Here is a 14,116-nt window from a genome sequence, read left to right on the forward strand (position 1 = left end):
AATGCCGCAGCCTAAACATTCATTATCAAGCGTTTTCCTGGGAAATTCAGTGACGCATGGAGCAGCTTGACTTCCCGAAGTTTGTTTGGGGTAAACACAACAAGACTCTGAGAGTTACTGGCAGAGAAAGAGGGCACAGACGACAGAAACTCCACAAAGACAAGAGATCCGAGGAGCAACCTGTCTTGTGCTTGTTTAATTGGCAGGGGGTCTCTGGGACCGCGCGGAGCTCCTATTAGCACACTTAATTGTCGAAAATCATGAACTTGTGTGAATTCAAGCGGGACGTGAGAGCTCATTTTGTCTAATGAAGTCTGGTTTAAATTAACAGTTCATTCGAGGACAGACAGGGAGGCTCTCGGAGAAGAGAAATATTCACCGAAAGAGAGAAGTGCACGATGGAGAGGAAGAAAGAGACTAGAACAAACATCTTAGAACAGAAAGAGGAGAGGGGGGGGATTATGTGAAAGTAAGAAATGAAGGGAGAATGGGCTCACGGAGGCGACTAAGGAGGCGGAGGGCACAATAACAGCGGTAATCCGTCAGAAATCATCTTGCGGTGGGCCCCTCCGCTCTGACAACACGGCTTTGGTTCTGTAGAGTACAGCCCACCAGTCACTACCTTTCAACCCAGAGCATCCTGCTGCTCTGCAACAGGATAAGAGCGGAACGGATGGCTCTAATTGGCTTGCTTCCCTGTCGGATTCCTCCAGCGCCGCAAAACAGAGAAACGCAGGAGAGAGGATATATGTGTGGATTTGTAAACAGCGGATCAAAAAAGGAAAAGAAAAAACGCCAGCTCTCGTGTCCCAATAAACTGACGGGGGGGCGTCGTCTAGATGGGACGTGTCCTGATAGCGAGAGCTCGACATCGATCCTGACTGACGGGACGTGGGGGGGGGACAAACACACACATGCGGGATGTGTCAGTGCCCAGCAGGGCCGGGGGGACAGTGGAGCAATGACACGCCCGGTGACTGTTGACACACACTGGAGCAGACGAGAGGAGAGTAAACAGAGTAAAAATACACACGGCTTCACCAATGAGCCGCATGTCAAGTGTCAGCGAGGCGGCGGGGCTCACTTGATGACACAATCAGAGAATGTTAGTCACAAGCCATATCCTTCAAATCCTGACCTCCTGATCGAGTCACGCCGGATCATACTATAATGTGTCTAATCCTCACACAAGGAGAAGACGGGCTGTGAGCTCAAACATAAGCTGTGTGTGCTAACCCTCCCCGAGGCTGGAAACTTGAAAAACTAAGTGGCAGAGGAAAGTCGAGCCGGGATTAAATAATATTGTGGGCGTGCGCTTTATTCAAATCAGAGAGTGTGATGTAAATATCTTTGTTTGACAGGGACGTGGTGAAGCCCCCTGACCAGGTTGTCCTCTTTGTTCAGCGGATGTCGAGCAGCCCGAGCTCCAGTGTGTTTCTCTTTCTACGCTCCGTCAGTGGCGCAGCCCCCGAGGCGACGTTCCAGGCAGAGACTTCACTGCCGTCTGCTGAATACAGACAAGACAAGCAGTCAACCTCTGCTGAGGAAGGTCTGAGGGGCTGCTGCCATTTGTCTTGGCTTATTTAGCAATCAGGGAGATGGGATGCGAGCGGGGGGGGGGGGGCTTCGCCTGGTGATGACAAAGACGTGAAGCCGCAGCCGAGGCCAGGAACATGAGCAGAGTGAGAGAAGAGCACAGAAGGAAAATCTGCATCTATAAACAAGCACCGGTTTCTGCCAATGAGTAAAAAAATATGTGGTTCTGTATCCACAAGCTGCAATTTATCAAAACCTCTGGATTCCTGACTGGAAGGTTCGGACAATACGTTTTGATGTTCGGACAAAAGCTTAGAAAACAAACCACATGATCCATTTTAGTTCCGGAGATTTAAATCATACCACATGATCGTCACTGGCAGATTTAACCAGTTGTCAGACGACAGAAACTGAACTGTGACCACAAATCCTGATTAAGCCAATTAGAGCAATTTGGAATTTATACAGCAGGTTTGTAAAGATGGACGACGCGTTCCCACTTTCTCCCACCATCCAAATATATTGGGTGACGCCATCTTGCGCTGATGATGTAATATGGAGGCAGAGAAAGCTGTGTTATTGCCACTTGGGGGCGATCAAGACACTATGGCCGCCAATGCTAATAAATATCAAGTTTTATATAATCTCCTGAAACTGAATCTCTTCTATTTTGAGTGTCTGTTCTAATATAGAAGCTGTGAGGATGTTCGTCAAAATACGAGAAATGAATTGATTAAAAATGTGTGAATTCCAGAGGTCACCTCACACGCAGATGTTTGCGATGAGCTGCCACCAAAAATCAACCCTCTCCTCAAATACTGCCCCAGATAAACCAAATAGTTACTGCCGCTGGAAGGACAGGGCCGACTTCCAACATCTGCTGCTGCTGCTGTGCACACTTTCACTGCGGAGGTAAATTGAGGTCATGTGTTTATAATTTGCCCTTTGCCTAATGCTGCCACTGGAGTAAAATAACATTTGAGCGCTGCAATTAGATTGAACCTCACAATACTCCAGCTAATTAAGTCATATTTCAAGTTCAATAACAATCAAGTTGTCCAGATAAAGGCCAGGGAGGGAGAGAGGGGGGAGAGAGAGAGAGAGAGAGAGAGAGTGTGTGCTGTAACAATGTGCTCAACAAAACGCTGGCTTCTATTGTTCGGCGTCGGTGTCTGCGCTCGGATGAACAGAGAGTGTCTCTGATTGTTGTGGCCAATTCAAAAAGGCTGAGATTGCAAATGGGCATAATGGGGGACGTGCGGAGCAACGTGAACAGGTGTCAGGGAGCTCAGAGAGGGACGGAGACAGAGACCAACGTCCACTCAGATGTGTCTTCTGTCTAGATTAAAACCTGTTTATTCTATTTAAACTTTTTAACAGATGCCTTTTCATCAATACACCTCGTGCTATTAATTCATAATTCACGTTTTCATCCCAGCTGTCTCCAGAGTCCGTTTCTATAGATCTACATTTCCCTGAAGAGTTTGGTCTCAATCTCCAGTTCCAAGTGTTCTTCAATACAGCATGATGCTCATTTTATATTTAACGGTCCCTTTAAGAATAAAGTAGACGATACAATGGGCGCAGATCACAGGCGTAAGTGGGCGTGCAGTGTCCTCGAGCTCTCAGCCAGGCTCCACCCCCACGTTCCTCAAAATATGGTTACTTCTGTTTTTTCCCCAAAAAGTTGGAGGCCACACATGAGGATTTCATTTCAAACTAGGCTACACCTCACATTTCAGAGTGTGAGCAGGAGATGGAGACTCTTGGAGAATGAGATGGAAAGAGCACATAGAGAAAGAAGAGGGAAACTCAAAGCCTCAAAAAGGAGAGGGTCCTGTTTGCTTGTGGAGTGCAGATGCAGAGATTACCTTCCACAAACTCATACAAACACAATCTGTCTCCCTGCTAGCAGCCTCAGCTTCTACATATTTGCTGGATTCTACAGCGGGGGAAACAGAGAGAGGATCCACGTGTGCACACAAATGAAACAATTTAAGACCGCGGGGAGTTTTAGGTTAGTTTACACTGAACTGAATACAACCCCTTCTTCTATCTGCTCGTGTCCTTCATCTTGTCTTTCCCGGGCTCTCCCACCACCGGGCCCCTCGCCGTGCGAACATCTCTTCCATTACTGCCCTTGACACCGCGGCCGATTGGATTCTTATCTGCCATCTGTAGGGCCCACGCCTCCGCCCGCGCTATCTCTCGCCGCAGCCTAATTGAATCTCAAGTGTTGGAAGTGGGGCGATACACTGACCACACCGTGTCACTGCCAGTAGATAAGGTGCTGGTGGAGGGTCGGAGCGTCACAATCAAGATGGCGACGCGCTGATAAAGGTGTCGACAAGCGGTCCGGGTCGGTACTGTGTCGAGGGGACTCTGTTTGGATTGAGAGATAATGAATACCCTCCATTACCGAGAAGGTTGTGTTCATAGCCAATAATCCAATATCCCTTAATCCTACTGAGCTCAGTGGGTAATTTGTTGAAACTGAACCAAAGCGAAAGTAGGACAGGGGGTTGTTGTTTTCCATCGATTGCTACGTAAACCTGAAATTCTGCTGTTTACACAAGAATTGCATGTGATAGTGTGTTTTCTGTCACAGCTCCAAAAAAGCTTAGGTGGTCGAAGGTGTGAGAGAAAACCGCCTGAAAGGAATCTCCAACACTCGACTCTCACTTTCTCATGTGATAAATCTGTGCAGTTTGGCCGCAGAAGCAGAAGTAATTACCATCTTGTTGACGCTTGGGAATAAGACCTTGGGGTTTTAGGGTGGTGATGAAATACAAGCCTCATTACCGGCTGAATCAAGGTACTGGCATGGCAGTCTCTGGAACTACTTTACTTAATTCATCATAGACTAGCCAACTGTAAAGAGTCACCTCAGTGCCTGGAAGTTCAAGAGAGAAATAAAAACCTCTAATATCACTGACTCAAGTCTGCATGACATTGAGGCGTCCTACCTTAAAAGGCCAAATCCTTTCTTTTTGGTCTTCTTATCCGGATCCTCCGCAGCATTATCGGCTTTCTTCTTCCCCTTGCTCTTCTTCTCCTTCTTCTTCCCTTTGGTTTTCTTCTTGGTGTCGTCCTCGGCGTCCAGGTCCTGGCGAGAGGAGCTGCTGGCGGGCGTTTCGTGACCCGAGCTCTGCTCCGACAGGTCGTCGTCTTAGAGGAGGGCAGACGTTAACAATGCATCACAGAGGTTACAGGTGTAGAGCATCTTAGTGAGAGGGCATGTATGTTTCATTGTGCAGAGGAGAGATCTATACAGGGGATTGAGCTCAGGGCAGGAGGCTGAGAAGAGGCAAGTCTCTACAGCCTGATGTGCTCGAGCAGCAGTCGTGTCCACTTGACATCATGGACCTCACGACAGAGGCCTTGGCTTTCTGCTACATGAGGAAGTGAATGCTCCAACTGTTGTGATAACTATTTAGCTTTTCAGAGGGTTAAACTATCAGTTGGTTGCTAAAGATTAAAAATAAAGCACACTTTAGAAGAGTAATTTTCCGAACACTATTCAGCATTAATTCATCCCATTTCAGTTAAGATGGAGGATTTATGTTTTCCTCTGTAATCACACACCCAACATGGGTCCACAAAGGTAGAGCTTTACAAAAATATGCTGCTGTAAGATATAAAGTTGCTCTTCCCAAATTGCTGAGTGGATAAAATCATGTAGAATTTCATTAAGGTACTTAGGCTAAGCACTGTCACTTGGCAGGCCTCTGGCTCTTCTTGAGTGCCAGTGTGTTGTAAAGCCTAAGGGATGAGCATTGGCAGAGCGGCGTCTCATTTAAAGTGGACACAAGGTCCGGGGGAGAATTCCATATCATAGCAACAGTGTGAGCACCTGCACTATTTCTGTTTTCTAAATGCTGATGAAAGGTCTTACCATCCTCGGAGGGTCCATCGTAGGACTTGTCGATGGCGTGGCGAAAGCTCTGGTTGATGCCCCGCCCGCGCACCATGTGAGGCCGCGGCCGGTGGAAGGGCACCTGGGCCTGGTTGTGACTCTGCTCGGCCTCCGACACGGCCGTCTGCAGGCTCTCCAGGGAGCTGGACTTCCAGAGGCCCAGGGTCGGGCCCAGCGCTCCACTGGCTGCAGGCTCTGAGAGACACAAAGGAGACGAGAGCTGGGTGGGAGGAGGTGGACGGATGTGAGGCAGAGGACAAGAGGGAGAAGGGGAGGTTTGGGAAAACGAGTGTCTGATGGAGGAGAAGGGGAAATGCTCCAAAATGATTTTATGTGCTGATAAAATGACACAGGCTGATTTGAGATTCCTGCAGTAATATTTCCTTTTTAGGAGTCTGAAGTCTAGGGCCTTGATATATTTCTTTAACTGATAAAAGCATACATATATTTCTAATTACATTTTATTTATCATATTTCATCTTCATATCTTTAGGCCTGATCGTTTTTTGAAGGCTTAGATTCAATCAGCGTTTCAAACTGTGAACGATCCCATGATTGAACCCAAACAATCAAAAACCAGCCACCAGCTCCCGAGAGGATCTAACTTTTCTTGGACTAAGCTGCAAAATGGTTTCAACCCAGAAATATGAAGCAATGGAGAGAGAGAGAGAGAGAGACGGAGGGCGGGAGGCAGGGGAGAGAGAGGGTGAATAACAGGCTTGACAGAAAAGGGGGAGAAAGTCAGAGACGTATAGGGGAAACATAAAGGAGGAGGAAAAGAAGCGATGAATGAGGTGGAGTGGTACAGGGACGAGTGAGGAGCGGCACAATGGGAACTGACAGGCTCATGCATAAGCAGGAGGGGGGGGATAAATTAACTGCCATCATACTGTACTCAGGTACGGCCTCCGACTCCAGAGAGGAAGAGGGGGGGGAGACGGAGGAGCAGGGGAGCGGTGAAGGCCACAGCTGATTCAGCGGGGGATCGGAGAGCGGAGGAGGAGGCGGCGTCGGGGGAGGAAAGAGCAAAGGATGCTGGGTAGATATGAGGAAACGCGGCGCTGGAAGAGAAACGGGAAGAAGGAGACAAGAGGAAAGAGAAGGTGTCACGCAGGCCCAGCTGCCGCCAAACTGGAACCCACCATACAGGATGGAGAGGAAAATGAAAGGCTCCCACACCAGCCGCTCCCAGTTGAGCTTCACAATGACACGGTGACAAGCTCTCCTGGAAGTTACACACAGGTTGCAAGCTGCGATTTCTCCTCTCTGAAACTTTCCCTGTAGGGACGACTTATTTCTTTCTTTTTTTGTCATTTCAGATTTTCAAAGCTCCAGAGTAGAGCTGAGAAAAAACTGAAACTGAAGCGTGGATAGAGTTGAAGGAGGGGAAAAGTAAGCAGAGCGTCGCTGCCTTTTAAGTCCTAAATTGACTTTCTGAGAGCGAGTGGGATTTATGGGGAATAAGGGGTTATAAATAGAGAGGGGGGAGCGCTCAGGAATAAAACGCTCAATTTGAGAGGCAGGATTTGTGTCACAAATGTAATTACGGCTGTCCAGCTCGCAGCCTGATAGAATTAAGCTCCTTGCCAGCGCACTGCTGCACTATGCACGGGGAAACTGTGTGTGTGTGTGTGTTTGCCCGCGAAATGGGAGAATTCGGTTCAAAGTTGAAAAAAAGTCAGGATGCAGCCTGTTGAGGAAACGGTGTGTGTGTCCTTCACCGCCTGAGAGGAGAGAGGTTAAGAAATAGGAGCACAATTCACTTTTTTTGCAGGAGTGTGTGTGTGTGTGTGTGTGGGTGTGAGAGTGCACTCATTCCATGCATGTCAGTCGGTTGAGGCTGGAGGTAAATGAATAATGAGGGTTTAATAGGATGGATGAGCGGGGGGAGAGAGGTGGCCATCATCGCCAGCTCGATCCAATGGAGGGTGAAATCAGCGTTTATCACATATCGCTGCCCGCTGTGCCAGCAGATGCTCGCGCCGATCCGTTCACATCGTGTCTGCCTGATTGCCGCTGATTCAAGCCGGTGCACATATTTGACAAACAGCCTAACAGCCAAACAGCGATGCCCTTCACAGCTGCAACACTCCACCACCGCTCGTCCGGCACCAGTATCACAATCTGATACTTTTTTTTTTTTTCAAATCACACTCGATGTCAGCGAGAAGCCGAGAGAGTTCACTTTTTGGAACACCCAGCCACATGTACCGAATATTCTATATATACTATAGAGTATTAAGTATATTTCTGTTTCTGTATCATATGAAGAAAACTTTTAGCAATATTTCAAGATTTATAAGACTTCTCAGAAACAAAGTTGATGTAAATCGATATATGATTTTAATCGATATCGCTTTTTTGTTGTTTTGTTGTTTTCTTTACTGTATTCATGTATTATTTAAATGTGAAGCACCAACCAGAAGTACCACGTGTATTTCTGTAGTATCCTGTACAACAGATCGACAATACCAGCTTTCTATCTATTGTATTCTCTGATTCATTGAGATTAAGGCTATCGTTGAGAGAAAACTGTAAAACAGAGGGAAAAATATAAAGCAACACCTATTTGACTTAATCATCAGGTGACTTGTGGGAAATAAGGTCCAGGAATGTTGTTAAGTGCCACTTGAAATGTTCAACACTCAAGTGTCCACAAACACAACCAGGAGCTGCACACCAGTGAGAACAGTGGATGCTTGAGTCCCAACGAAGCTGCACACGCTTCTCTCTGGGTTCTGGATGTTGCTCCTGCTGTCGTGTCGGTGCCGAGCCGACAGCGCCGAGCCCTTTGCCTGGAACCACGCCTCTGGGTCCCGGCGCGCTGACAGCCCCTGCAAGGCCTGTCCCCCCCCCCCCCCCGCTTGGCAACTTCAAGAAGAGTCACGTCGGAAAGTGAGCACGACTCGCCTGCAGCCTGTCGACGTGAAGCGCTTCAGACGCTCGTGCGCTTGTTTCACGTGCACGCTCAAGTCCCCGGGATCAATAGATTATCGAAGACTCTCGAGATTCGTGTTTTCCGACAGCTGATCAAGTCTGAACCAAAATAACGCTTTAATTATTTCATCCAATGAACACGAGGTAAGATGAACTCAGAAACGTCCAAATTACAGGCTTTGCTACACAGGCCGAGTGTGTAGTACAAATTTCATATGACACGCACACGCACACACACACACACACACACACACACAGCTAATCCCCGTCAGCCTGTCATACCTGTTACAAAATCCAATCTATGGCGTTGTTGACACCAAACTATTAAACCTGACATTTCTAATAAAGCCGACATTCTCTCAGTAATGACACACAAAGTACACACACTTACACACCCTACCACACACACCTTGGTGCACCGCTGAACTCCCCCACCGTGTCTCTGCAGGGTCTTAACACTTACCTATCAACTGGACAACAATGTGCTCCCATTACCAGCGGCTTCAAACCAGTGTGGCTGAAAGGTTGCCACGGTTACAAGAAAGTGCCCCCACCATCAGAACCGCCGGGGGTGGTGGCAGTGATGGCAGTGGTGGTAAGGAGGAGGGGGGGGGTTGTGTGTAAGAGAGGGGTGATGGTGGGTTGCCAAGGAGACCCTTTGGCCACGCACACGCACACACACACACACACACACACACACTTTCATCGAGGATCCAATCTCAGGCCTGGCCAATAAAACCTGTAGCCTGTTGTTCTGGAAACCAGTAAAACAGGCCCTGACCTGCACTCTACTATAAGAAAAACACATGCCACACACACGCTACACACACACACACAGAGATACACATGCTACACACACACACACACACACACACCTGTAACAGACAGCCTGATCTCAGTGTTAATGCAGCCCAGTAAAGGTTATTGAATTGAATCCACCGGAAGCAATAAACAAACCGCCGCGGGGCATGGAGCGGCCTCTTCCTGCGTTAACGCTGATCCAATAAAGGTTGTTTCATTCAAAAAAGAGCCGTAAATTATATTGAATTACACCAGATATTAACGACCCTCTCTGAGTAAATGTTTACAACTGGGTATAAGCTCTTTATGTGGCTCAGAGGGGCGGACGGAGAACACAGCGGTCGGCCGTGACGCCTCAGATGAAACGGATTGAACGTCTGTTTGAAAGCTTGAAACCTCTCGTGACGTGGAAGAGGCGGAGGGAGAAAAGCATGAAGGCGGTGTCAGCCGGAGAGAATGAGGATCACATTATTCTGAATAGACCTGAATCAACAGCACGGGCACTTTTCTACTTCTCGACACCTCGACCCTCAAATATCTTTAGAATAAACCAAAGAAATTAATATGTAGATCAGAACAGATTCAGAAGCTCCCCCTGATTGAAATAGTGCTCCTTCAGTTTTTGGAGAGTCATTACCTCTTCACGTTGCTTTGGGCCTTCTCTATTTTCTCATCTTGAATCAACCTGTCTCTTCTTTTAATCTACGTCTCTGTCATTAGTAATGAGTTGTTGTTGGTTGTGTTACTGTATTCCAAGTGTACCTAGCACTGTTCTTAATATTGTATCTGAGTTTAGTTTTAGCGAACATAACTAAGGAAGGAGTAATCATTGTGTCATTTGCTGGGGACTATTTTCTCTGGTGGATTAATGGGTATTTAAGTTCACCAGTGAGTATTTACAGCACTGGGACAGCACATGTGGACTGGAAATAAACTCCAGCGCCCAAGGTCATGGTAATGAAGGAAAATGATCCGTACTCACTGATGTGTGTTTAATAGTCCTTTTGACACGGAGCAATAAACTGTATCAGGCTTTTTGCTCAACATTTAAAAGTACAATGATTTAAAAATGTAAAAAATCTGCAGCCTTACTCATTTTAATGATGTTCCGGCGCCGCTGCCACTTCCCATCACATGACAAAGCCGACTTCAAACCGAATCACCTCAGACAACTGGACGTCCAGCTCGAGCAAATCGAATTCATGTTATGGCCAATCAAACCTCCACTCCAATTAGAGACCTGTCCAATCACTGGGCGTCCCTCCATCGCTATGTGAGCGCACTCCGCTCCATCAGAGGGCCGAGGACGGAGGCGCTGCCCTGGCAGTAATTGTGTTAAGCTGTTTAGACGTATGAGGGGACGGGGACGTATGGGCCGATGTATTTAGCCTCCAACTAGATGAATGGTTTTAAAACCTGGACGGGACTTAAAAGGCCATTTCATAATTACTGCCTACCTCCACTGGACTGCAGCGGGCCGGCAGGGGGGGAGAGCGGGCGAGGGCTGGAGCGGGACACGTGCCATTTTATAAACTCGTGGCAGATGAGAGTGCTTGTTTAAATTTAGACCCAGAGATACCAACACCTGTCTGATAAAGTTATTCACCGACTGCTATACCATCTGTTTGATTTAGAGCATTTTATATCTCTGAATATGGTTATTATGGTCCTGCCATGACATGACACCATAAATTGCAGCGTTTCACAACAACGGCTGACATGAAATTGGAGCTTATTGCAGATGTCAAGGGAAAAAAGAAAATCTGCATGTTCGTCTAAGCACCGAGGTCTCGTGAGTCGCCCTAAATTAGAGGTTTTTACAGGGGAGAAAAGTTTGGACCCGACCCGACAGTGACCCCTGGAATAAGGAGGATAATTAGACCGGATCCAGCAGCGTGAGGCCAAAGAGAGCAGCGATGTCTTACCTCCAAAGCAACATCTTTCAGGGAGGGCATCCTGGTGGCCTGACACCGAGAGGTTGTCAAGTAATTAATGTCCTCTCGTATTTCTTACTACTTCTCCACTAACAGTTGTGGAAATGCTCAACAACATGCTTTAACTAGAAGAGCAATCAGCGGAGTGCGATCCTCGGCCAACGGCAAACAGTCGCCTCTCAGGATTTATATTTGCATCTGCACAAAATTGCAAAGCCTCATTAATATTAGTCCCTTAAATAGGCCTTAAATATTCCTTCAGAAATTGGTGAAAATCAAAAGACAAAAACCTGGATTCGCAACCGCCGGATTCTTCCCTGACCCACACAGCATCCATCCACCAAGCTTCATGGTAATCTATCTGGCAGCTTTTGTGTTGTGCTGCCAACTAACAGACAAACACCGCAGCCAAAAACATAACCTCCTTGGCAGAGATAATAAAAGATGCCAGTTTTCATCCCTCCTTCATTTTGACCAGAGAGAAACATGACAACATAAAGGAACCAGCAGGATAATCGGATCCCATTAAATCTAGAGATAGAATTAACTGTCTTCCATTTAACCTGTATAAGGTTTTCATCCGTCGCTTTTGCTGTAGCAGCGCAACAAGGTGACTTTCAATGAAAATCTAAAACTATAAAACAGAAGCAAAGAACTGAAGGAAAAAGAAAGTGAGACGAGAGAAGCAGCCAATGAGAGCAGGAGTTACACTGCACCCAGACATAAGAAGTGAAAACAAAGCCGAGGCTTCAGCGACTGGCAGGACGCCGGTGGTGGTGGATCTTTTAAAGTCTCCTCATGCGGAGAAGGAACAACTGGGACTAATGGGCACGCGGAGGGACGGCACTGGTGGCTGTGCTGCCGGGTGAGCCGTTAACTAGGCGACACTAAAGATCCTGGCAAACTGGAAACAGACAAACAGGGAGGCTAAAAAAAAGAAACTGCAGCAGGAGCCAACAGCACCAGTATTGCACAGATTCAATGCATGTGTGTGTATGCGTATAGTGTGCATGCATCTGTGTGTGTGTGTTTAAGTGTGAGAGCTGCTGGACCAACTCCCAGGCGTGTTGTAAGAGGGCAGCCTGCCGCCGAGGGAGATGTAAGACTCTAAGGGAGAGAAATGGAGGGATGAATGAAGGGATATGTGTCCATTACTCTTTTGGCTGTCTGCAGGGTGTTCACACACACACACACACACACACACACACACACACAGAGACGCACAGAGACACAGACACACACTGAAGCTGGAGGAGATGCTGGCCTGAGTCTGACTCTTGGTGGAGGAAACTAAGAGATTGGAGTATGTTCACCGTAATAGGCTGAAAGAGAGAGCGAGAGAGTGCGTGAGAAAGAGAGAGAGGAAGAGAGGGAGAGAGACAGAGACAGAGGGAGAGAGATGACAATAATAGAGGCAGCGAGCGAGAGAGTGAAAAAGGATCAGCCTGTTGAGAGAGAGGAGAATGAAAGTGATCATAAAGAGAGAACCGGATGTGGCAGAGGAGGAGGAGGGAAGAGGGGGGAGACAGAAAAGGGGGATGAAGACGTCGGGATTGGGAGGATACTGAAAATGGGGACAAGACGGAATAATCAGGGGAGAGGTGGGAAAAGTGGTGCGGAGGATGAAAGCAAGAGAGGGGGGGGGGAACTAAAAGCTCTATTGAAGATGGGATATCTTAAGAGTGGAGAATCAAGAGAGAGAGAGAGAGAGAGAGAGAGAGAGAGAGAGAGACAGAGAGAGGGGGGGACAGTTTGAGTAAGTGACGGAGGGAAAGAGAGAGGGAGTTAGAGGAGTGAAGCGCTCCTCGACGCGGCTCTAGCCAGAGAGAAAAAAGGGTTTTATCCAGATTAAAGAAGCCAGGCAGGCCTCTTAAGACCATCCGCCTAATGAAATATGTCAAAGCCCATAAAGAAACACTGAGGCCATTTAGGAAAGGAGGATGGCGAGGAGGAGGAGGAGGAGGTGGAGGAGGAGGGGGGGGGGCGTGCAGGAAGCTCGGCAAACACGCGGCGTCAGCAAAAAATGAAAAACACGCAAAAGCCCCTGTCAATACGCATTAGCTAAGACTTCAGAGAGCAGAGGAGGGAGATGGAAAAAAGGAGAAGAAGAAGAAGAAGAGGAGGAGGAGGAAGAGGAGGAGGGAGAAGAAAAGAACGGTGCAGCGGAGGAGTGGATTGCTTTATTTATCATGGGGGGGGGGGGCGATCTGAGGAAGGAGGAGGGCGTAGGTGGAGCTATTGTTGGAATGCTGAGTACGGGGGATTCGAGGTCAGCGGCGGTGCTCGGGGGAAATTTGTATTCCGCCGGCAACAGGCGGAGAGTTGAGCCGCTGCAGGTGGATTCAAGAGCTCGGCCTCGTCACCACTGAACCAGTGGCTTTTCCAAATGGGATGAAACACAGAACTGGGCAGTTAAAACCCAGACTTCTGCTGCAACACTGTGATTTACTGTATATTCATATGCACGTAGTGATGCCCAGAACAAACCACACAGCAGCCTGAACCAGAGGGGCAGCTATATCTGACTCGGTGGAAAGTCACTGCTGCTGGTGCCCGACCACAGCATAGACTGGGGCCTCAGACTGGTGCCTCATACTGGTGCGGACGAGAAACAATAACTCTTTTTCATCTATCACTGATTTCTAACGTCTGATTTGAGATATGACACTTAAATTACCTGATGAAAAAAATCCATTTAATGTGTCAGATAGATAAGAAATTGATCTGTCTTTCTATTTCTTTCTCCTAATGTTTTGTAAACGTTATACAGAAAGAAGATGTATGAGAATGGAATGACACAGAAATGAAATCATACATCTATGTATATATTTATGTATAAACAGACATGACATCACATGTATAGAATAAGCCATAACTCACATCACTTATGGAGTTCAGAGCTTATTCTACCGTTGACGTTTTAATTATTACCTACAGTGAGCAAGAGGGAGACTCGACCCCCCCCCCTCTCTGTACAGTGGATCCCTTAATG

General features: G+C 47.5%; 1 protein-coding gene across 1 annotated transcript in view; it reads right to left on the reverse strand.

Moving 5' to 3' along the window:
• Positions 1 to 14,116, reverse strand: part of pard3ba (par-3 family cell polarity regulator beta a) — a 99,669-nt gene that overhangs the window by 18,906 nt on the left and 66,647 nt on the right. Inside the window, exons 18-20 of the mRNA XM_053416813.1 lie at positions 6,343 to 6,513; positions 5,432 to 5,647; positions 4,503 to 4,704 (exon numbers count right to left, since the gene is read on the reverse strand). Of these exons, the coding sequence (XP_053272788.1) occupies positions 4,503 to 4,704; positions 5,432 to 5,647; positions 6,343 to 6,513 (589 nt within the window). The remainder of the gene's footprint in view (positions 1 to 4,502; positions 4,705 to 5,431; positions 5,648 to 6,342; positions 6,514 to 14,116) is intronic.

Source organism: Pleuronectes platessa, chromosome 24 (assembly GCF_947347685.1).
Source record: "Pleuronectes platessa chromosome 24, fPlePla1.1, whole genome shotgun sequence".
Classification (NCBI taxonomy): Eukaryota; Metazoa; Chordata; class Actinopteri; order Pleuronectiformes; family Pleuronectidae; genus Pleuronectes; species Pleuronectes platessa.